General features: G+C 39.3%; 1 protein-coding gene across 3 annotated transcripts in view; it reads left to right on the forward strand.

The window, feature by feature from the left end:
* Positions 1 to 23,497, forward strand: part of Wdfy2 (WD repeat and FYVE domain containing 2) — a 201,624-nt gene that overhangs the window by 127,487 nt on the left and 50,640 nt on the right. For 2 of the 3 annotated variants that reach the window (XM_029570555.1, XM_008847350.3), the window contains one exon: positions 8,869 to 8,923. The exons of the other annotated variant lie outside the window; for it this stretch is intronic. In XM_029570555.1, coding sequence (XP_029426415.1) covers positions 8,869 to 8,923 — 55 coding nt within the window. The remainder of the gene's footprint in view (positions 1 to 8,868; positions 8,924 to 23,497) is intronic. 3 annotated transcript variants of the gene reach the window in all.

The raw sequence follows: 23,497 nt of genomic DNA on the forward strand, positions 1-23,497 counted from the left end.
GAAATGAAACCCGAACGCAGCAGACAAGAAGAAATAACAAAAATCAGGGCAGAAATTAATGAAGTTGAAACAAAGAAAACAATACAACGAATCATCGAATCCAAGAACTGGTTCTTTGAAAAGATAAACAAGATTGTCAGACCGCTAGCCCAACTAACCAAAAGAAAGAAAGAGCACCTCCAAATCAACAAAATCAGAGATGAAAGGGGAAACATCACAACAGACACCAGAAAGATACAGAACATTATAAGGGAATACTTTAAAAACCTATGTACTAAATTTGAAAACCTAAAAGAAAGGGATATCCAAAGGCATGGGAACCACCAAAACTAAATCAAGAAGAGATTCACAGCTTAAACAGACCCATAACATAAAAAGAAATTGAAACAGTAATACAAAACCTCCCGACTAAAAATGCCCAGGACCAGAATTCTATCAGATGTTTAAAGAAGATCTACATCCAATGCTACTTAATTTTTTCAAAAAAATAGAAAGGGAGGGAGAACTTCCAAATTCCTTCTATGAAACCAACATCACTCTAATACCAAAGGCAAGAAAAGATACAACTAAAAAAGAAAACTATAGACCCATATCCTTAACAAACGTAGATACAAAAATTCTCAACACGATACTTGGAAACCGCATACAGACACACATCAAAAAGATCATCCACTATGATTGAGTCAGCTTTATCCCCGAGATGGAGGGATGGTTCAATATACGTAAGTCAATAAACGTCATAAATCATATAAATGGGCTCAAAGACAAGAACCACATGGTCATCTCAATAGATGCAGAGAAGACCTATAACAAAATTCAACATGCATTTATGTTCAAAGTCCTAGAGAGAATTGGACTGGAGGGAACATATCTCAACATGATGAAAGCTATATATAACAAACCCACAGTCAACATCATTCTAAATGGAGAAAAATCTGGAAGCATTCCCATTGAAATTAGGAACCAGACAAGGCTGTCCAGTATTTCCACTTTTCTTTAACATAGTGCTTGAACTCTTGCAAAAGCAATAAGACAAGAGCAGGAAATTAAAGGAGTAATAGTTGGAAAAGGAGAGATCAAATTATCCCTTTTTGCAGATGATATGATATATCTAAGAGATGCCAAAAATTCCACCAGAAAATTCCTAGAAATTATTGACATGTTCAGTAAAGTAGCAGGTTACAAAATTAACCTACAAATATCTGTAGCCTTTCTATATACCAATAACAATCAGTCAGAGAAAGAGCACATGTGGATCCCAGAACCAAACCCTGATAAGTGAATATGTATCCAGACATAAGGACAAGGGTAAGGAAACAGTGAGGTAAAGGAAAAGAAATAACCTGAAGGAGAAGAATAGTAGGTAACAGGCCTTAATAAGGGAGATATGGATAAAAATTGGGTTAGTCTAAGGGAGGGGGGGGGAAGGGTATTCAAGGAACCTAGGGGATAAAGGGAAAGAAGGAGCTCAAGAGAGGTAGGACCATAGGAGAAGGGTATTAGTAAGGGAGAAAGGGGGGAAATGGGGGCACCTTAAGTGGGAAAGCCATGATAGACGGGTGAGAGATAAACAATACTTATCTTGTTTTGAAAACAAGAGGGAACCATATTACTCCTACATGCTACTGACAAATTATACATAGCAGATCAAGAAATGTATGTCTAGGTAAGGTTTATCTGAGAACAACTGGTCTTTGCCCAAGATTCATCTACATGACACACAGTAATTAAAAATACCAGACTGGTGGAACTAACCTTCTTGGGTGTTTAACAGACATACTTTGAGGCCTATAGTAATTTGGTCAGTGGGACATAAAGGACACTTTTTGCTCCTTGCCCTCCTAGGTCGGCTAGTTCTGGAGGACTATGAGCATCTCTCAAAAATGTCCTGTAATTGTGGTGGGTCACCTGGCCTCTTGATCAAGGAACCCAAGGAGACCCCACCAGATGGACTTGAACCAGTGTCCAGTCTACAAAGAGGAGGGTCAACACAGAGGAATCATTCCCTCCATGCTTCCAAGCGAAGCCATCCATGGTCGAGCAGGACCTTTGACTTACCTTCACATAGGTGGAAATGGTAAAAGAAAGGAGCCAGAGGCTCCCCCAAGCCCACGTGAACCCCTGAGGAACAGATCCTCAAACAACCTTAAGAGTAAAAAATAAATTGGTTTATCTCAGGCAACTGTATGGCCTTAAACATCCAAAAGGAAAGTATAACCAATGATTAAAGGGGCCAATATAATTTTTTAAGGGTCCATATGCATAGCTAAAGGCTACATAACAAGCAACAATGCCAGACAGGTGATACCTTCTTTTGAGTTGTTGGCCAAGGTGGCCAAAAGGACTCCCAGATAGTATCCCAGCATAGAACTGGGAAAATGAACAGCAGACCCCAATCTTATCTAAAGGAATATTGACAACTGATTGCTAGTAGATGGGAAATAGCTGACCTTCCTAAAACAAAGACCTCTAGATATGCTGACTAGATTCACCAGATGGACAAGTAGTGGGGAATGGCTGGGATGCTACAACACAGCAGACAGTAGCAGGGATATCAGAGTATAAGGGCTCTAGTGGGGGGAGGGAGGCTATGGGAGGGTGGTTTCCTTGAATAAGATGGTTTGGGATGTTCTGTGTGATATACACACACCCAAAAAAATCTACAAATTTTTGAAAAATATTATATTTGAGGAGGAAGCATGGAAATTTATGTCATGTTATTTAGTAGAGGTGATAAATATTACCATTGAAATCTACCCGATGATTTTAAAGACATACACAGGTGCCAAGGATCCAAGTGCAACCAATTATGCCTAGTAGTAGATACACAGATTAGAGATGCATGCGCCAACATCTCAGTTTTAGTAGCAAAAGCAGTTAGTCTTTCTGCAAGGAACAATATATTCTAAAATGAAATGGACATCTTTTTTAAAGGTTAAAAAGTATTGAATTTTATATCTTACAGGGCTTATACTGAGTTCAGTGTTGTATAACTGTATTAACTCAACTGTCAACCTAGAAACTTAAACAGCCACTTGTGAAAGAGATGTGCTCTTGCCCTGGAGTATGTTACTGAATATGTTAAAGCTGTAATGAAATGCTTCTTTTCTTTTAATCATGTAGTTATTAAAAATTAAAAAAATAAGTAATGATTTATATATATATATATATATATATAGTGAATGGACTGAGGATGTAACTCAGTTGGTAGAGAGCTTGCCTAACATGCATGACGCTCTAGGTTGGATCCCCAGTACTGCACGATGGTACATGACTGCAATCCCAGAATTCTAGATATAGAAGCAGGAGGATCAGAAGTTTAGGGCTACATAGGGAGCCTCAGAGAGCAGTCCAGGGTACATGAGACCTTATTTCAAAATCCCCTCTCCCCGAAAATTACAATTTTAGCTTAGAATACCATATTTTATTGAAGATTTTTTTAATACTACAAAAGATTCAGAGTAAAATGGCAGAGTATCAGGAGACAAAAATAGTTCCAACTTTAGATGTTGTACAGTGGGTTACTAAATCTAATATCCAAAACATTTTTATAATTCAGTAAGAAAATTACATATTACAGACAAAATTGCATGGGCCATACCATATCCTTTGCCTCCTGTGTTCCTTGTTTCTCAGACCCCCTGGGTTGATGGTTTCACCATGAGGCCAGAGCACGTAGTTTCTCTGCTGTGTTCTCACTTTCTATAAGCATAGCTCTGCTAGGCCCAAGATCTGATTCCCCAGAGGCTCCAAATGGAACTAGGTAAGCTATTTTCCCAAAGGAAGGTGAAGCTAAAGTCTTGTGGAACTTTCATCTCAATTCAAAGGGAAATGGCAGGGAGCTGGCAGGTAAATTCCCTCCACATCCTTCCTTCCTGTACTCTTTCTAACCTGATACTTCTGTCTGTCCACAGACTTCCTGTGTGCTAGAGAACTGGCTGGCCTCCATGAAACTAGGGACAGCATGGTAGTGATGTACCATGCATCTTTTCGTGTTGCTCTTTGTTGAGACTCCACCTCCACATCAAGTTTTCAGTTTAAAGCTTTGCCTCAGAGCCAGTTTTTTTGTTTTGTTTTGTTTTTTCTTTCAGGGAACCATTCTAAAGCAAAATCTGAATGCAAATTTCATAGAGGAAATGAAAGTGCCAAGTGAACATACCCAGAAATACTCTAGCATATAAACGGTAATGCACATTAAACCTCAACCAGATACCATTTTCTTGTACATTAGTTTGACAAAAATTGAAAAGATTAGCATGTATTGTTAATGGAATGTGAGGAAATAATACTGCCATATGAAGGGGATACAAGAATGAATGATTGTATATGCTTCATGAAGAGGAATTTGGCAGTGTTGAATCTTGAGTGAGCAATCTTTTTTCTATATGCATTAGTTCATAAGAGTATGCGTACAAAAGCTGTTCCTGCTGTGTTGTCCTAGTGAAAAGTAGCAGACAAGTGGAATGTCCATTTAAGAGTGAAGTACTTGGGGCTGGAGAGATGGCTCAGTGGTTAAGAACACTGGCTGTTCTAGCAGAAGACCCAGGTTGAAATCCCAGCACCCACATGGCATCTAACAACTGTCTGTAACTCCAGTTCTAGGGGATCTGACAGCCTTTTCTGTCCTCCACAGCTATTGCAGGACACAGGTGCATTTACCTATATGCAGACAATACACACATACACATAAAAATAAAAAGCAATAAAATATTTTAAAAAGTATATATATATATATATTTAAAAAGAGTGAAGTACTTGAAAAACATGTGGTACATCCATTTTATGAAGTCTTGTAGAGCCCTCAGAAAGAATAAGTTTAGACCTAAGTGAATCCAGGAAAACTAGTGCTGATAAATTTTAAGTGAAAACACCAAGTCACAAAAGAATATCTATAAATGAATCCTATTTTTCTACAACCTTACCAAATGAAAGAAAACCCTAAATGTATATATGTGTTCACATATGTTTGTAAAAGTATTGAAAATTTTTTACAAGGTATAGAAGGATACCTTAGACAGTTGAAAGCTGGCTACTTGAAAGAGATAAGATTGAAGATGGTGACAGTTACTAACTTCTCCCTTAAATGTCCTGTATAGTTTGGTATATTATAATGAGCATTAAAATTAGTTAGATGATAGGTAGAATGGTTGAATGAAAAGAAGGCAGTGTAGAAAGACTAAAAGGATAGATTTTTTTCCCAAAAAATTATTTTGAATATATACACTTTAAATCTAATTTTGATTGGTCAATCCTAAGGAAATTAAACTTTAGCCAGACTTTCACACTGTTTGTGAATGGTAATAGATTAAATATTTGTAAAATTCTAATTTGCAATGCTTCCCATGTCTTAAATGGATTTACCCTCTGATTCAACACTTCTCCTTGTAGGACTTTTATAGAATTAATGTTAGTTATATAAAAGTATGATACACTCAGGGACTGGAGAGATGACTCAGCAGTTAAGAGGGCTTCCTGCTCTTCTAGAGGACTTGAGTTCAGTTCCCTGCACACAACATCAGACAGCTCACAACTGCCTGTAACTCTAGCTCAAGGGGATATACAGCTAGATCCCTCTGATCCTCATGGACACACACATAGATACACATGAATGAAAAATTAAAAAAATAAAAGCATAATATATTCAATGTAAGAATTTGATAAAATGGAAACAGTATAAGCATTAATCAGTGAAAGGACATTATAAAAGTATGCACTCATAAAAGAATGAAATTGGTGAGTATGGGATGGCATGCATGATTTATTAAAATAGGAAATCACTACTGATTGGTCTTCACATTGTATTTTATTGTGACTAATACTTATCTCTAAGAAATGGAACACAAAGGGACTTTTAATTTTATAATATTTTTATTTTTATTATTTTTTTATGTGTATGAGTGTATTTCCTGCATGCGTGTAAGTGCACCCGTGTTGTGCAGTGTCCGCGGAGGTCAAAAGAGGGCGTCAGAGTCCCCTGGAACTGGAGTTACAGATGGTTGTTAGTCACCATGTAGATGCTGGGAATCAAATCTGAGTCCTCTGCAAGAACAGCTGGTGCTCTTACCGCTGAGCCTTCTCAGTATTTAGCCTTCAGATATTTAGAATAGCATGTGGTTTCTATGGTCAAAAAATAACAATGAAAAGTGATAAGATCTCCCATATTTTCTCCCCGACTATATGTTTATATTATCATAGGAAGAGAAATTAATGAAAAATTAAGTTTACTAGTACAATGAACTGGTAATTTTCTATTTTGTGGAGTGTGTGTGTGTGTGTGTGTGTGTGTTAAATCCTAAGTGAAAACCTGGATCAAATTCTTTTTTTAATACCTTCCTTGTTCCAAAAGGCTAAACTAAGGTCTCTATTTCCCAAGCCAGAGAACCATTTCAATATATTTAACATGAACAAAGTGAACTCAGTAAACACTTGCACAATTATCAGTTGTCTTCAGCAGACTTTCTCATGTGTGTTTATATTAAGATATTTGAAGAGCTCTGGAGTGCAGGTCAGGGCGGAATCCTCCTTCCTGAGATGAAAAGTTGACAGTGATTGCTTAGGTCTGTGTGAAGTTTTTCCAGCAAGTTCTTCACTGTTCTTCCAGACATACTGTGTACTTCTGTAAAACTTTGTTCAGTTGTGAGTTTAACTCTTCAGAAATAAGAAATGGATACGGTGTCATTCTTTGGAGGAATAATGATATGAGTTTTAAAACTGACAAGTTTAATGTTATTGCCAAGAAAATCATTGTGAAGAAAATCCATTTGCAGATAAGCTTCTTCTGGGGGTGGGGACAGAAAAGCAGAGCCTGAGGAGTGTGATTGCCTGGTGTGTTCTGTCATGCCTCCTCCTCTTTTACCTTTGTGCATTTGACACAGAAATAATACAGTAATTATTTTTTTCTAAAAAAAAAAAAAAAAACTACACGATCTATATGAACTCAGTAAAGCACCCAGTAGCAAAAAAGTTTACATGTCTGTCTTCCCACTCTCCTCTGCAAGTCCTCAGAGAACAATTTGAATGCTTCCAAATGTTGTGAAAAGATTCATTCTTCTGTTTTTAAGTTCAGATGAAAGCATTGATTTATATTACACTTTGCAGCTCACCTGGTGCTTGACAGTTTACCTTTTAAGAATATGTAGATAGTTTGCATTTGAAAGAAGCTAAAGGAATCCAACCTGACTGGGCCTTGTAAACACCTGGTTGATGTCTTCAGAGATGCTTATGGGGATCTCCACATGTCCATCTTTTATGTGTCCCCACAAAGTCTGTACAGAGTGTGTTGTACAGAAACTAATTTCTTTAGTACAATTGCCACTTAGACTCATTGATTTGGAGGTGCCTTCCACATAACCAACCAGCATTTATTGATTACTCACTGTGCCAAGGCACTGTGCCGTATATCCTAGAGAATATCCTAGAAAATAGACAGGGGTAACCTCAAGAAGCTTGCTGTAAGGGGAAATAAATTACTAATGTTAACAGTAGACTAAAAATTGAATTTCTCACTAGGGAACTGCTACCCATTTGCTCACTGGCTAAAGCCTTAAAATGTTCAGTTGTGACATAAATGATAGAAAAATACTTTGAATCTGCTTAGTGTTCAAAATTGACCACTATTGACACTCTGAATATGATTTGATTTTTAAAAATTTTTATTATTTATTTATTTTCTGTGTATTTCATATAGAACATCCCAGACATTCGTATTCATCTTTATACCCATATCCCAAATGGCACCTTCCCATAGCCCCCCCGACTGGAGCTCATATACTCTATCATCCCTGTTACTGTCCACTGTGTTGTCAGTGTCCCCAGCCATTCCCCAGTGCAAGTACATTCAGTGAGTCTAGTCAGCCTAGCTAGAGTCCCTTATTTTAGGAAAATCGCTGTTCCTCATCTAGCAACATTCAGTTGCCAACATTCCTTTTAATTAAGATTGGGGTCTGATGTTCATTTTCCCAGTTCTATGCTGGGTTACTGTCTGGGAGTCTTTTGGGTTACCCTGGCCAACAGTTCAAAGGAAGGTATCTCCTGTCTGGCATTGTTTCTTGTTATGTGGCCTTTAGCTATACACATGGACTCTTAAAGAAATGTACTGATCATTTTTTAAACCTTGGCTATACTTTCTTTTTGGGTGTTTAAGACCATACAGTTGGCCCAAATCAATTTATTTTTACTCTTAAGGTTGTTTGAGGATCTGTTCCTCAGGGGTCACATGGGCTTTGGAGGAGCCCCTGGCTCCTTTCTTTTACCAGCTCCGTCTCTGTGAAGATAAGTCAAAGGTCCTGCTTGGTCGTGGCTGGCTTCACTTGGAAGCATGGAGGAAATGTTTCCTCTGTGTTGACCGTCCTCTTTGTAGACTGGAGACTGGTTCAGGTCCATCTGGTGGGGTCTCCATGGCCTCCCTGAACAAGAGGACAGGTGCTTAAAGAGTTGTAAGGTAAAACTTGTGATATTGCATTGAATCACTATTGGGTTACTGTTAGACAGTATAAAAATACCAAGTTGATTGACAAACCACTAATGTTAGATGTAATTCTGTTATTTAGCCTGTTATTTAGCCTGTTAATTCTGTTATTTAACCAAAGCATATTTGTTCATTTAAAAATTTTCCTTTTGTGGGATTGGAGGGATGGCTCAGCAGTTAAGAACACTAGCTGCTCTTATAGAGGACCTGGATTCTGTTCCCAGCATCCACATGGTGGCTATCAATCATCCATAACTCCAGTACCTGGGGCTCTGACATCCTCTTCTGATCTCCATGGGCATTGCACCATATGGGTGAACTGACACACATGCAGGCAATATACTCATACACATAAAAATAATAATAAAAATTTCCTTCAGCTTACTACTTTTGTTTTACAGGAATTTATTTTATCTGAAGATTATAACAAGATGACTCCTGTGAAAAACTATCAAGGTAAGGGAGGGAGTGGAAGGAGTGGAACTTATTACCTGACTTTAAAACCATTTCCTGATGGTTTTCACTGCCGGTGAGAATACATTACATGGAAAAACAAACAACAAAAAAAAGAAACCCTGTGAGGTTAGAATTATCTCAGTCCGTGAATTAAGTTGCTGAGACTAGAAGAGTTGGGTTACTTGTAAGCCTTTGGTCCTACAGCTAGTCCAGTCCAGAACCAGACCAGGCCAGTGTGACTCCTAAGCCTTTGTTGTCCTATGTTACGCTGTCTGGAAATGGCACAGCAGGCTCAGGAAGGTGGACTCAGCCCAAAGTTGCTTCAGATGAGCTTCGTTTCATGCTTGGTAAAATGCTTTAAAAATGTTCAGTAGGCATGGAATTCCAGTTTTTAGTGTGTCTTCAGTGTTGGCTTATTGGCCAGCTTCATTCTGTCTGTCTGGAGCAGTGTCTAGAAGGGATCTTTATCCAGACAGCAGTGTCATGGAATCAGATCATTAGCCTTTAAGACCTAGAGGTCATTTTGTCCAGATATCTTGACCCCATTCATTCTGTGTGGTTACCCTCTACCACCTCCAGAGACATAGTGTCCCATTCTGATTGTGGAAGCATCTAAGCATTAAATTCTTTAAGATTTGGAGCTAAATTAATTTCCCTATGATTTTAAGTCTTTAATTTTTTTCATATATCATTCACCAAATTTTTATTGTTGCTTCATTAGCTCAGGATTGTAATAGTGAATAAGACATAATAATCTATCTAAAGTAGCTAGTACTCATGTGGAGGATACAGATGAGTAAACAGTTCATTAAATTGTTGTATAAGGAGTATTAGAATGTTCCCTTCTGGTTTTTGCTCAGCCTATTGGAACTACAAAACTGAGTACCAACTGTATCTTCATGACAGCCTTTCAGTTATTTTAAACAGCTATTGAAGATCCTATTCCATTCCCTTTCCCGTCAGTATTCTGTTTTCACTTCTTTTCCAACCTAAGCATTTAAATTGTTTGTTTGTTTAGTATATGAGTGGTTTGCCTGTGTGTATGTAAGTGTACCACCTGCGTGCAGTGAGTACAGGACCAGAAGAGGGTGTCAGCTCCCCTGAGGTCCTCTGTAAGAGCAAACAGTGCTCTTAAGTGCTGAGCCATCTCTCCAGCTTCCCAACTTAAGCATTTATGCATTATGTCTCAACTACTTTTCATGATCTGAGCTTTTGTTCTGTAAAAACATGTTTGTCTTATTCACAGAATTGGGATCTTGTATTATACCTTTACAACCGTTTCAAAGCATGACTTGATGTGACAAGTGGCCTTTAAGATGGTTCCTAGTGATTGTTCTCTTCCCTTTGAGCCCCCCAGAGTGTGAGCTCGACCTAGAATGACTTCCAAGATTAGGTTGCAGAGAGACTGTGGCTTCCATGGTGCTCACCTTCCTGCTCCTTAGTGTGTATGTCTGATGATGTCAGCTGTCTTGTGGAGAAGTCTGTGTGCTAAGAAGCAAGAAGCATCTCATTAGCAGTCAGTGAGGAAGTAATACTCACAGTTCAACAGCCCACAAGAAACTAAATCTAGCCAGCAACTATGTGAGAGAGCTTGAGAACTGGCCCTGCATCTGTTACGCTTTCAGATGAGCCCCCCAAGAATCTCCCCATATTATGATTCCCTCCTAGTAGAGACTTTATTGCTAAGGTTCCCTACTAAGCTGTACCAAGATTTCTGACACACAGAAACTCTGGATTAATAAACGTTTACTGTTTTGGATGATTTGTTACACAGCAATAGATGAAGTACATGCATGTAATCTGCTGAGTACAAAATCTTAATTCCTTCCTCTCCTGGGTGCAGCTCTAATACAGAGGGGTAGCTTCTGACAGTCACTTTATACAGTGGCTCTTGTGAAACAGCTAACATATTGACAGTTCTCATTTGAAGAACTTATATTTTGTTTGCATTTTTATTTTTGTTTTTATTCTAAATTCTGAACTTCCCATTCTTTTTCTTGTCATCTCATTTTATTTAGCTGGTCACTTCAGCTTATCAACATAGCTTGAAATGGGGCTGAAGAGATGGCTCAGTGGTTAAGAGCACTGGCTGCTCTTACAGATGACCCAGATTCAGTTCCCAGTACCCTCACATGGTGGCTAACAACTGTCTGTAACTTGAGTTCTAGAAGATCCAGCGCCCTCTTCTGACTTACATGGGCATTGCATGCATTGATGCACTTACAGATATACAGGCAGAACACTCATACACATAAAATAATTTTTGTCTTAAAAAATTGCTGTGTATTTAATAAAATGGCATATTTATTTATGTTCACAAACAAGTTGGAAAAACAAAAGAAAAACATGTATGCATCTTGTGCTGGATAGCTTTAGTGTCAACGTGACACACCTGGGTTGAGGGAGCCTCAAATGGGGAATTGCCTCTATTGGACTGGCCTGTGGCCATGTCTGAGGGGCATCTTCTTGATGAGTGATATGGGAGGGCCCAGCCCACTATGGGTGGTGCCACCCCGGGCAGGTGGGCCTGTGTTGCATAAAAAAGCGGGCTGAGCAGGGGCCAGGGGAGCAAGCCAGTAAGCAGTGATCCTCCATGGCCTGTGCTCCAGCTCCTGCCTCCAGGTTCCTGCCCTGAGTTCCTCACTTGGGCTCTCTGATGAATTGTGACCTGGGAGATGTAAGATAAATAAACCTTTTCTTCCCCAAGTTGATAGTAGTCGGAGTATTCTGTCACAGCAATGAAGAACAAACTAGGACAGAAATTGGTACCAGAGAGTGGGATATTGCTGTGACAGACCTGACCTTGGTATTTTTGGGAGAACTGTGGATGTGTTTGGAACTTTGGGCTGGAAAAGCCATTGTGTGCTCAGAATTTGTTGCTGTGGAGCTTGGAACAGTTAGGCTGAAAAGAGTTGTAGATGATGGGAGCCTGGCTTGTGAAGCTTCAAAGGGAAGTGGAGACTATCAGGGCTGTTTGTGTGAGATTTTGCATTGAGAATCTGTGGGTTCTGGTCCGTTGGGGCTGAAGAATCAGCTTTGATTAAGAAGAGACAAGAACCTGAAGTAAAACCTTTGCTTTACTGGGGCTGAAAAATCAGCTGTAAGTAACAAGAAACCAGCATCACTGTGGTGAAATCTTCTGTGAGGTATTTCCTCAGGATCAGCACACAGAGGGGACCCAAACCTCCATCTCTAGCCGGAAGCAGGACTTGGTAATGTGTAAGAGTCTCCTGCATGGTTCTGGTGTTGAAAGTGTGAAGGGGCCACAGAGAGCAGCTGAGGCTTAACACTCTGAGAGGCCAGGAAAGGCCATAGGTGAAAGTGCATCTTCAGTTGCAGTGAAGACCCCAGGATTGAAGGGGTCATGGAGAGAATCTGAGGCCTTTGCACCCCAAGAAGCAAGAAGAGGTCGTTGATGAAGGCGTAGCCTCAGTTTCAGTGGAGACCCCAGCTTTTGGTGATGCCAGGACCATGGAATGACCACCAAGGACAGCGGCAGGTGTGGAATGGAGCTGGCCTGGGTCTGCGAGATGAACTAAGTGTGCTGTGGGCTGCAGAGTCAAGCCTTGAGGTACTTTGCTGGACTTTGGTTTTGCTTAGGTGTGCCTGATTCTTCCCTTTGAAATAAGACAGTACTTGTTTTGGATTTTACAGAAGTCCACCCACGGTTAAGAGACTAGTAAGAGACTACATATTTTTAAGTCTTTGGATTTTTTAAGGACTGTGGGGTTTTTAAGGTTGTACTGTCTTATGTTGTGATATTAATGTTAACATCATATCTTGGGGACAAGAATTGGAAAGGTTATGGTTTAATAGTGATGTGTTTGTGTATCAAGTTGACAAGGGATCAGTTGTGCTGGATAGCTTTCGTGTCAGTGTGACACACCTGGGTTGAGGGAGCCTCAATCGGGTAATTTCCTCTATTGGACTGGCCTGTGGCCATGTCTGAGGGCATCTTCTTGATGAGTGGTGTGGGAGGGCCCAGCCCACTATGGATGGTGCCACCCTGGGCAGGTGGGCCTGTGTTGCATAAGAAAGCAGGCTGAGCAGGGGCCAGGGAACCAAGCCAGTAAGCAGCATTCCTCCATGGCCTGTGCTCCAGCTCCTGCCTCCAGGTTCCTGCCCTGAGTTCCTAACTTGGGCTCTCTGATGAAATGTGACCTGGGAGATGTAAGATAAATAAACCTTTTCCTTCCCAAGTTGATAGTAGTCAGAGTATTTTGTCACAACAATGAAGAACAAACTAGGACACATCTACCTATTAACCTTTTTCAAAATGCCAACAGCCCTCATGCTGTGTGAAAGTCTCTAAGGATTTATTAGAAAAATCAATACAGTTCACTCACAGTTCACCAAGACATCACTGAACTAACATATTTAGACAAAAACAAAAAGGACTAAGGTTCTCTTGTATGTAGTTTGATAGTTTAATTTGATTTGCCTGAAATAACAAAAGCATTTCAAGCATCTTTCATTATATATTTGATGTCCTGCATTAAACAATCTACTAAATTCTGAACAAAAGGTTATTAGCAAGCTTTCAAAAAAATTTAAAAATTAAACAGTTGTTTCAAAACCATTAAGTAGTAAATGTATTTAAGAACTGTCTTAGTTTATTTCTTCATTGCTGTGACAAAACACTCTGACCACTACCAACTTGGGGAAGAAATGGTTTATTCAGCTTACAACTCCCAGGTCGCAGTACATCAGGGAGCCCAAGGTAGGAACTCAGGGCAGGAACCTGGAGGCAGGAGCTGGAGCACAGGCCATGGAGGAACGCTGCTTACTGGCTTGTTCTCCTGGCCCCTGCTCAGCCTGCTTTCTTATGCAACATAGGCCCAGCTGCCCAGGGATGGTACCACCCACAGTGGGCTGGGCCCTCCCACATCACTCATCAAGAAGATGCCTCTCAGACATGGCCACAGGCCAGTCCAATATAGATAATTCCCCAGTTGAGGCTCCCTCAACCCAGGTGTGTCAAGTTGACACTAAAGCTATCCAGCACAGAAACTAATTAGGACAGAGGCCGTAACTTAATTAGAACACCACTGCTGATGTTTTTGGGGGGGTTTTGGGTCTTGTTTTGTTTTTGGTTTTGTTTTAAACAAAGCATTAGTGTTATCTATTTGGCTATTAGTATTAGCAATTTATCTACAATATTTAACAAGGTAAATTGTAGGCAGAAATTTAGTACAGTTCCAGTAGAAACAACCCCCCCTTTTTTTTCCTGAAAATACAGCAGTATTTGAAGGACTAATTTTTCTCTGCATCAGTTATAAGGAAGCTTCCCATCTATGAATAGAAACAAGAAAAAGTATAAAATAAATATTTAAAAAATTTAAAAAGAACTTAAAATTCTAGTTGTCATTAAATATATTAATTCCCTCTTATTTTATGTTTTCTTAGATATACACACAGACTATGTTCTTCCTTGAATCTGCTAAAAATACTGGTTAGCTTAACATCTTCATATGTGCTATCTGTGTGCTGTAATATGTGTGTTTCCTAGCAAAGCTCATGGAGTTATATTTTGTCTACTAGAAGCTTATAAAAAAAATGACTAGACTTGTGGATGCTTTCTTCACAGATACCTAGAGCTAATGGTAAAATAATGTGGTTTTGATGTTTCCTTCATGAGAAAAAAATTTCTATTTACCAGAGCAAAGAGAAAACTAAATCTCACAGTGTTGCACATATGAACTGACACTTCAGCTGTCTTGTGAAGATAGACAGTAATAACTAGCTGCTTGTATATGACCATGCCCTTGGGGACAAGATATACAGCCGGAGGCCCGAGTGAGATGAAAAATTGGAACTGAGGTTTCCATAGAATGTCCATAAAGGACTATATCCTCATGGAAAAGAAGGAACAAAACCCTCCTTTCACTGGCCTAGAAGACTATGGATGAATTTATTCCTTAGCTCAACTGTCTATAGATGAGAAATTCTCCTATGAAAAACTGAAAATAGGAGAAAAACTGAAAACCCATCTGATTTTTGGATCTGTAATACATATTTAAACCAATTATGTGGAGCTGGAAGCTCTGTGTTTAAAAAAAGAATAAAGAACATAAAATTAGTTCTTGGCCAGTGCTATCCCTGGGGTGCCACGAGAAAGAAATGCAAGGCTTTTTTCCATGAGACAGATTACAAACATGCCCCTAGAGCAAATCAAAAACTGTTAGTCTGAGCTGTAGATCAGTGGTAGGGCATTCACCTAACATGTACAGAGTTCTGGGTTTGAGCCCAGTATTACACAAGAAAACAAAAATAGTGGTCTAAGATAATTTTGTAACTTTAAAAATTATTGAAAAAATAACAAGAAAAGAAACCATCATGGGTAAATACCAGCAGATAATCACAAACAGAAAAATTAGGACACCAACAACTTTAGATAATGATCAGTAAGCTGGAAGAGATTATAACCTCATATATATATGTTTTAGTTTTACTGAATTTTTTGTGTGTTTCATACAGAACATCTCAATGTTGATCATCTTTGTACCCCCATCCCCACTGGGACCTTCCCATATCCCCTCCAACTGCAACCCATATACTCCGTCATCCCTGTTAAGACCCACTGTGTTGTCAGTGTCCCCAGCTGTTCCCCAGTGCAAGCCCATCCTCTGAGTCTAGTCAGCCTATCTAGAGTCCTTTGTTTTAGGAAGATCAGCTCTTCCTCTTCTAGTAGCAAACAGTTGCCAACATTCCTTCAGATAAGATTGGAGTCTAGTCTGCTGTTCATTTTCCCAGTTCTCTGTGGGATATTGTCTGCATGAGTTTGTATGGGACTTGTGTATGCTGACACCATTGCCATAGAATCCTATGAGCAGGTAGTCAGGAGCTTGCAGCATTTTACATGATTAAAGAAATCAAAGGCTGCATGTGGTAGCACATGCTTATAATCCCATCACTTATGTTTGAGGCCAACCTCGGCTACATAATGAAAGCCTGACTCAAAAGCAAAAACAAATAGAACAAACAAAAAACTCAACGTATAGAAACTAGGAAGGAGCCAACAAAAACAAAAGTAAGATAAAAGATTTTTTTATAAACAAGTTGAATTTTTAGATATGAAAAAATATCATTGAAATTAAAAAGCCTATCAGTAGGTAGGTTGATAGTTTTTGTCAACCTGACACAAACCTGGGAAGAGGGAACCTCAGTTGAGGAATTTCCTCCATCAGACGTGAACAAATCTTTGGGGCATTGGAGAGCTCAGCTCATTGTGAGCAGTGCCATCCCTGGGCAGGCGGACCTGGGTTGTGTAAGAGAAGTAGCTGAACAAGCCAGAGGAAGCAAGCCAGTCAGCAGCATTCTTCCATGGTCTCTGCTTGAGTTCCTGCCTCCAGGTTCTTGCCTTAAGTTCCTTCGTTGGCTTCCTTGATGATGGACTGTGAGTTGTAGCCAACCCATTTCCTCCCTAAATTGGTTTTGATCAGTGTTTTATCATAACAGAAAGCAAAGTAGAACAGTGGGTAAATAGACAAAGTAAATTAGTGATAGATTTGATGTTAGCAGAACAATATGTTTGAAGTGCTAAAAGAGGGGCTGGAGAAATGGCTCAGCATTTAGTAGCACTGGCTGCTCTTACACCCAGCTTCAGTTCCCAGCACCCACATAGTGGCTAACAACCATCTGTAACTCCAGTTCCAGGAGACCCAGCGCTTTCTTCTGACTTCTATGGGCATTGCATGCATGGGTACGTGCAGGCAAAACACTCATACACATAAAATAAAAATTAACGTGCTGAAAGAGTTTTTTAATAGAATTCTATACTCTGAGAAAGTATCTTTCAAAAATAGAGGTAAAATTAAAAGTTCTTAATCATAAAGAATTGAAAGAATTCACTAACTATAGATCTACACTGAAATGTGAAAGAAAGATCTTCAGGAAGAAAGCGATAGATGTGAGAACATGCTACAAAGAGCTACAAATAGCGCAGACACAAAAACAGTAGCTGTGAGGCATTGTTCTTAGTCTCTTTAAAGACTTAACTAAAAATAATTAATGTATACAAAAGTGAAATATATGGCGATAATATTACAAAAACTAGGAGGTAGGGAGAAGTGGAAATATACTGTTGTAAAGTTCTTTGGCTAAACATGAAGACTGGTGTAAATTACAGATGTATGTTGTTAACCTAACACAATTGTTAAAGTGACAAAAAATTTCAGCTTGTAACTCAGGAAATAAAATTATAAAATAATTTTCAATGAATAAAAATAAAGGCCAGAGTAGCAAAGGGGGAAAGAAAATGGACATATAGAAAACAAAGAGCTAGTTGATAGATTTAAACCTAAAATGTCAATAACATATTAAATGTAAGCTAATTAAAAATCAGAGACTATCAGGTTGGATAAAAATTTGGGATCCAAATTCTGTCCACCAGAAACAGTCAACCATTTGAGAAATGGCAAAGGGATAGAAATCGTACCATGGGAACGCTAATCAAAATGAAGCTAGTTTGGCTTTATTAATATAAAAAGTTTATTTTAGGACAAAGATAAAGGCCTAGTCCAGCAGAAGACCATAATAACCTGTTTATACCAAATGGTATAACTTTGAAATATGTTTAGCAAAACTCAGGAAAACTTCAGGGAAAATGGCCATATTCACAATTATAGCCAGAAATGTTGGTGTTCTCCCTGTAATTAATAGAACAAGTATGCAGGAAAATGATAAAGTTCAGAAGAGCAGAAAACCCAGTGCCCTTTTTCTAATCGTCACCTGTAGAAATTCCATCCAGCTGAAGCAGAATTGCAACATTTCCACTGTAGTTATAGCTATAAAGCAAGTCTCAGTAAGCTTGGATGGATTTAAGCTTATGTTCTCAGGTAAGAAAGGAATTCAAGTAGGAGTTAATAATAGATCCCTGGAAATTTCCAAAATATTTCAAATGTAAGTAATACACTTCTGATGAAATAAAAAGTGAAATTTATAAAATATTTGAACTGAATAAAAATGAAAACAGCCTATACCAGTAAGGGGAACTGACAGCTCTAAATACATTAGAAAACAAGAAAGGACTCAAATCAGTGACCTTGGATTCTTTAAAAAAAAAAAGGGGGGGGGTGAGAGAGCTAAACTAAGCAGAAGGAAGGAGAGAAAAATTATAGCAGAAGTTTATGAGATAGAAAACAAGATAAAGAAAAATCAGTGAAATCAAAAGCTGCTGTTTAGAGATCAATAAAAGTGAAAACCTCTAGCCAGACTTGTCAATTACCAGTATCAACAAAGAACTAAGTGAAATTACTACAAAAACTATGTGATTTAAAGATCAGGTGTGGTGGTATATGTCTTTAATTCCAGGTCTCAGGAGGCAGAAACAGGGATCTCTGAGTTCTAGGCCTGCCAGGTCTCATAGGACGTTCCAGAGCAGCCAGGGCTACATAGTGAGACCCTATCTTTTTTTAAAAAAAAAAAAGGAGGCTGGAGAACTGGCTCAGCAATTAAGAGCACTTGCTGTTCTTGAAGAGGACCTGGGTTCAGTTCCCAGCATCCACATAGCAGTTAACAACCATCTGTAACTCCAGTTTTAGAGGATATGGCTCCCTCTTCTGGCCTCTGCAAGCTTTGCATGACATGGATACATTTACGTACATGCAAGCAAAACACCCAGACATATTAAATAAAAATAATTTTTTAATTAAAATAAAAAAGGTGATAATGAATATTACAAATAACTTTATGCTAATAGGACAAATGAAGTAAACCAATCATGGGAAGACACACACTGCAAAAGATTACTTAAGAAATAGATGCTCCTAATAGCTCTCTGAGATGCTCCTAATAGTTCTCTGAGTTTGCATTAACTTTTTAGTTAAAAACCTTCCTACAAAGAAAACTTCTAGATCACATGGTTTTACTAGTAAATTTTATGAAACCTTTAAAAAGAAAACAATATGGAACTGCACAAACTCTCTTGTAAATTGAGAAATTATAGACTTTCACACACACTCCAGGAAATCACACAAAATCAGTATGAGAAAATTCACCCAAGTTGAACTTTGCTACATCCAGCAATGTGTACAAAAGAGATATGTATAATATGTACATTATGATCAAGTGAGGTTTACTCCAGGAATGTAGTGTTGAGTTTACATTAAAAGACTAGCCAGGCATGGTGGCGCATGCCTTTAATCCCAGCACTCAGGAGGCAGAGGCAGGCAGATCTCTGTGAGTTCAAGGCCAGCCTGGTCTACATAGTGAGTTCCAGGCCAGCTGGGGCTACAGGGAAACTCTGTCTCAAAAAAAGAAAAGACTAATAACTGGTATGTTCCCCAAATAAAGAAAGTAGAGGCTCAAACAAGAAGCTGTATCCCACATTCATAGCACTATTGTTCACAATGAGCACAAGCAAGGTGAGTGTCCATTGAGAAACGAATGGACAGACATGTGGTCTAAACACAATGGCAGATTAAAGAGTCACATGCTATAGTGTGGATGACTTTTGAAGACAATGTGCTGAATGAAATAGCCATCACTAAAGAACAAGTTCTGAAGGCTTCCATTTATATGGGATATTTACTATCATTAAATGCATAGAGACATAAAATGGAATGGTAGTTACCAAGGCTGGGGAGAAAGGGAAGTTCTAAGTTAGTACTTAATGGGTTCAGGATTTAATATGTTTCAAAAAATGTGAAAGTTCTAGAGAGATGGTAACCATTATATAAAAAGATGAGCTGTATAAATAAAATGGTTAAAATAGTACATTTTATGTCATTTTCTACCAAAAATTTAGAGAGATTGCATGTGAAAATTGCTTGATGGGAATTCTGAAGCATAGTGGATGGGTCAGTAAATATTAATTTCTCTAAAAATATTATGCAGGGCTTAGTGTTGCTCACCTACAGTCCCAGCACTTGGGAAACAAAGACAGGAGGATAGTGAGTTCAAGTCCAGTCTTGTCTATAGAATGAAAACCTGTCTCGAAAAATAAAGAAAAAAAAATACAGAATGGGAATGATACGGAAGAATTGCTGATGGGAATGTCACATGATATAGTCACTTTGAAAACCATTCTATCAAGTTCTCAAAGAATTAAACATAGTTACCCTATGCTGCAGCATTTCTAGAATTGTAGCACATGCACACAAAAACTTGTATACACATAATAAAAATTTGGCCATAAAAAGGAATGGAATGCTGATAATTCATGCTATAGAATGTGAGCTTTGAAACATTATGCTAAGTGAAAGAAGCCAGACCCAAAGGGCCATGTCATGTGATTATGTGAAATGTCAAGAACCAGAGCCTCAATAGAGACAGAAAATAGGTTAGCAGTTGATCTAAGTACTTAATTGTCATTTGGGGATGAAGGAAATGTTCTGGAAATAAATGGTGATGGTGGTGACTAAATAACATTGTCAGTATACTATAAGCCAGTGAATTATTACAATCCAGAATGGTTAAAGTGGTGAATTTTATCTCAGTAAGTAATTTATAAAAATCAACTAGTAATACCAGAACCAAAGATATAACAAGAAAAGGAAATTATGCACTGGTGCCTCATGAGAATAGGTAGGACATCTCCCCCCAAACTTAGCAAATCAAATGTAACAATGTACAAATGAATTATGTATATGACCAAGTGAGATTTATCCCAGCTACTCAGAGCACTTCATCCAAAAATTAACATAGTCATCATGAGATCTGGAGAGATGTATCCGCAGTTAAGAAGACTTGCTGCTCTTGTGGAGGACCCAGGTTCAGTTCCCATTGTCCACATGGTGGCTCACAACCATCTGTAATTCTAGTTCCAGGGAATCCCATGCCCTCTTCTGCCTTCCTCAGGCACCTATATGCATGTGGTGCACATATAAACAAACAGGCACACATATACACATAAATTAAAAAGCCCACTGCAATTGTTTTATTAAATGGATGTGATGCACCTGCTAATGTACCGTTGAAGCATTGTGTTTACACCCATAGAATATTATAGCAGCCACCGTTCAGATGTTCTTGCTTCTTGCTGTTTGTGTTTTTATAGTAGATGGAATCCCATTGAAATGGGCCAACAGCCCATGGAAAACAGATGATGCAGACACCAGAAAGTTCAGTGCCTTGCCACAATGGGCGGAAGATTATCTCACACCTGTCACCCCCTCCAAGGCTCAGGGACTTTTGTGGAAGAGGTTGGCAGAAAGAATGTAAGAGCTGGAGGAAGGGGTGGAGTGTTACCTAGAAGTGTCCTCCAACCACTATGCTGGCAAGCTATAGTCACAATAGTCACACCTTCTTCCCACACTCATCAAGGAGTCAGTTACCCCTCCTACCCAGTCAGTTGACCTTAGCTGCATATGAGGGAGGGGCTAAGTATGTATAAGCCAAGAACGCCATGAGGCACCTCTCTCACCATTTTGTGCGGCTGTTGGGAAGTCACAGGATCTATATTTGAGTGTGGACTTTCCAGTGCAGCCGTGAGGGGTGGGGCACTCTTCTGTAAATAACCCCTTACACTATCCTCTGTTAGCAAGCCCAGTAAACTCATTAGGATTTTCAATATATATATAATTTTAAAAAACAACCCATTACAGCAACAAGCCAAAGAAGAAAAATAATATCACATGTAAATCAGTGCAGAAAAAGGCTGGGGATGTAGTTCAGTGGTGGAGAGCTTGTCTAGCATGCACAGACCATCCTTTCATCCCTAACACCACCAAAAATGAAATAGAAAGCAATGCAGAAACAACATTTAATGAAATCCAATTCACAATTAAAACTCAGAAAGCTAGGGAAAAAGAACTTTTTCAGCTTGGTAAAGAACCATCTGCAGAATCCTGTAGCTAATTACAGAATGGTGAGAAAACAGATGTTCCCCTGCTAAGATCAGGACCAAAACAAGGCTGCTTCTCTCCTCATTCCTATTCAAGAAGCCAGATGTCATGCCCACATTTTCTTAGGAGTTTCTGAAGCTTAATGATAAGTACCTGCCTTTCAAGGGTTTTTCCCCACTGACAGCCTGATACCAAGAAGAACTGACTTTGCCATGCAGGTCAGGGGTTTGTTGGTTGTTGTTTTTACATTTTTTTTGTGTGTGTGTGTGTGCGTGTGCCCACGTGTGCTGTCTGGTGTGTCTGTCTGGGTGCACCCTTGTTATGGTATGAATGTAGAGATCAAAGGACAGCTTGCTGGAATTGGGTCTCTTCTTATACCATTTAGGGCCCTGGGATCAAACTCAGATCAGTAGATTTAGTGGCAGGTGCCTTTACCCCACTGACCCATCTTGCCAACCCAAAACCAGGGTTTTGGTTTTTTGGGGGTTTTGGTTTTTGGGTTTTTTGTTTTTTTTTTCGGTTTTTTGAGACAGGGTCTCCCTGTAGCCCTAACTGGCCTAGAACTTGTTTTGTAGACCAGGCTGTCCTTGATCTCACAGAGATCCACCTACCTCTGCCTCCTGAGTGTTGGGATTAAGGTTGTGCACCACTGCACCCAGCTAAGACCAAGGTTTTTTTTAAATATATTTTATTATTTTTATTTTATGTGTATGCGTGTATGCCTGCATGTAGGTAAGTGCACACATGTCATGCAGTGCCCACGGAGGACAGAAGAGGCTGTCAGATCTGGAACTGGAGTTACAGACAGTTGTTAGCTGCCATGTGGGTGCTGGGATTTGAACCCAGGTCTTCTGCAAGAACAGCCAGTGTTAACCGCTGAGCCATCTCTCCAGCCCCCAAGACCAAGCTTTTGATTCTAGCTTTGTCATTATTTTGTCACTCTTCAGTTTTGTCATTCTTCAGTTTAGTACACTCTTGAGCAAGCCAAGTAACATTTCTAGCCTCTGTCTCCTGGCACACTCCAGGAGCTGATTCCCTTATCTTCATGGGTTGTACTTGTCCTCTTGGCCTGAGAAAGTAACAAAGGTCAAAGCTCCTTCCGGAGAAAGGATGAGAAGCTAGGGTACTTTTCACCGGAAAAGACTTGGATATATTTAAACCCTTAGAGAGTTCATTTTGATTCTCATCACTGGTGGAATTTGAAAACTTACGGCACAGTCAACAAGATCTTCAGTACATGAGATAACATCATGTTAGCATGAGAGAACATCAGCACATTCTCAGTGAAGGACTGTGTTTTGAGCTTGATGGTTGCTGATACTGTGGGCCATGACTGGCTTCAGTTGTCAACTTGACACACCTGGGCAGAGAGAACCTCAGTTGGGGAATTGTCTGTATTTGATTGGCCTTGCACATGTCCATGGGGCATTTTCTTGATGCCTGATTGTTGTTGGAGGCCTCAGCACATTGTGGTAGTGCCACCCCTGGGTAGGGGAGGAGAGAACAGTGATTTTTTGAAGGTCTGGTGTGATGTAAAATTAGGAGGTTCCCCACATGCAGGCCTTACAGTGATTGAGAGATGTGTTTAAACACTTGGCACTTGTTGAACACTGAAATTGGCAGATGGTCTTACTGCAGTGGGGCTGCAATTAACCTACCCACACTGTCTATACTGCTTGGTAATCTAGATGGGAAATCTAGGTCTTCTCTATCATTTCCCCACACTCACCAAAGAGTACATTCCTGCCCTGTCAGACCACCAGCCAGGTCACAGAATGTCTTCCTTCTG

The sequence above is a fragment of the Nannospalax galili genome, unplaced genomic scaffold, assembly GCF_000622305.1.
Source record: "Nannospalax galili isolate Female #2095 unplaced genomic scaffold, S.galili_v1.0 scaffold1252, whole genome shotgun sequence".
In the NCBI taxonomy this organism is placed as follows: Eukaryota; Metazoa; Chordata; class Mammalia; order Rodentia; family Spalacidae; genus Nannospalax; species Nannospalax galili.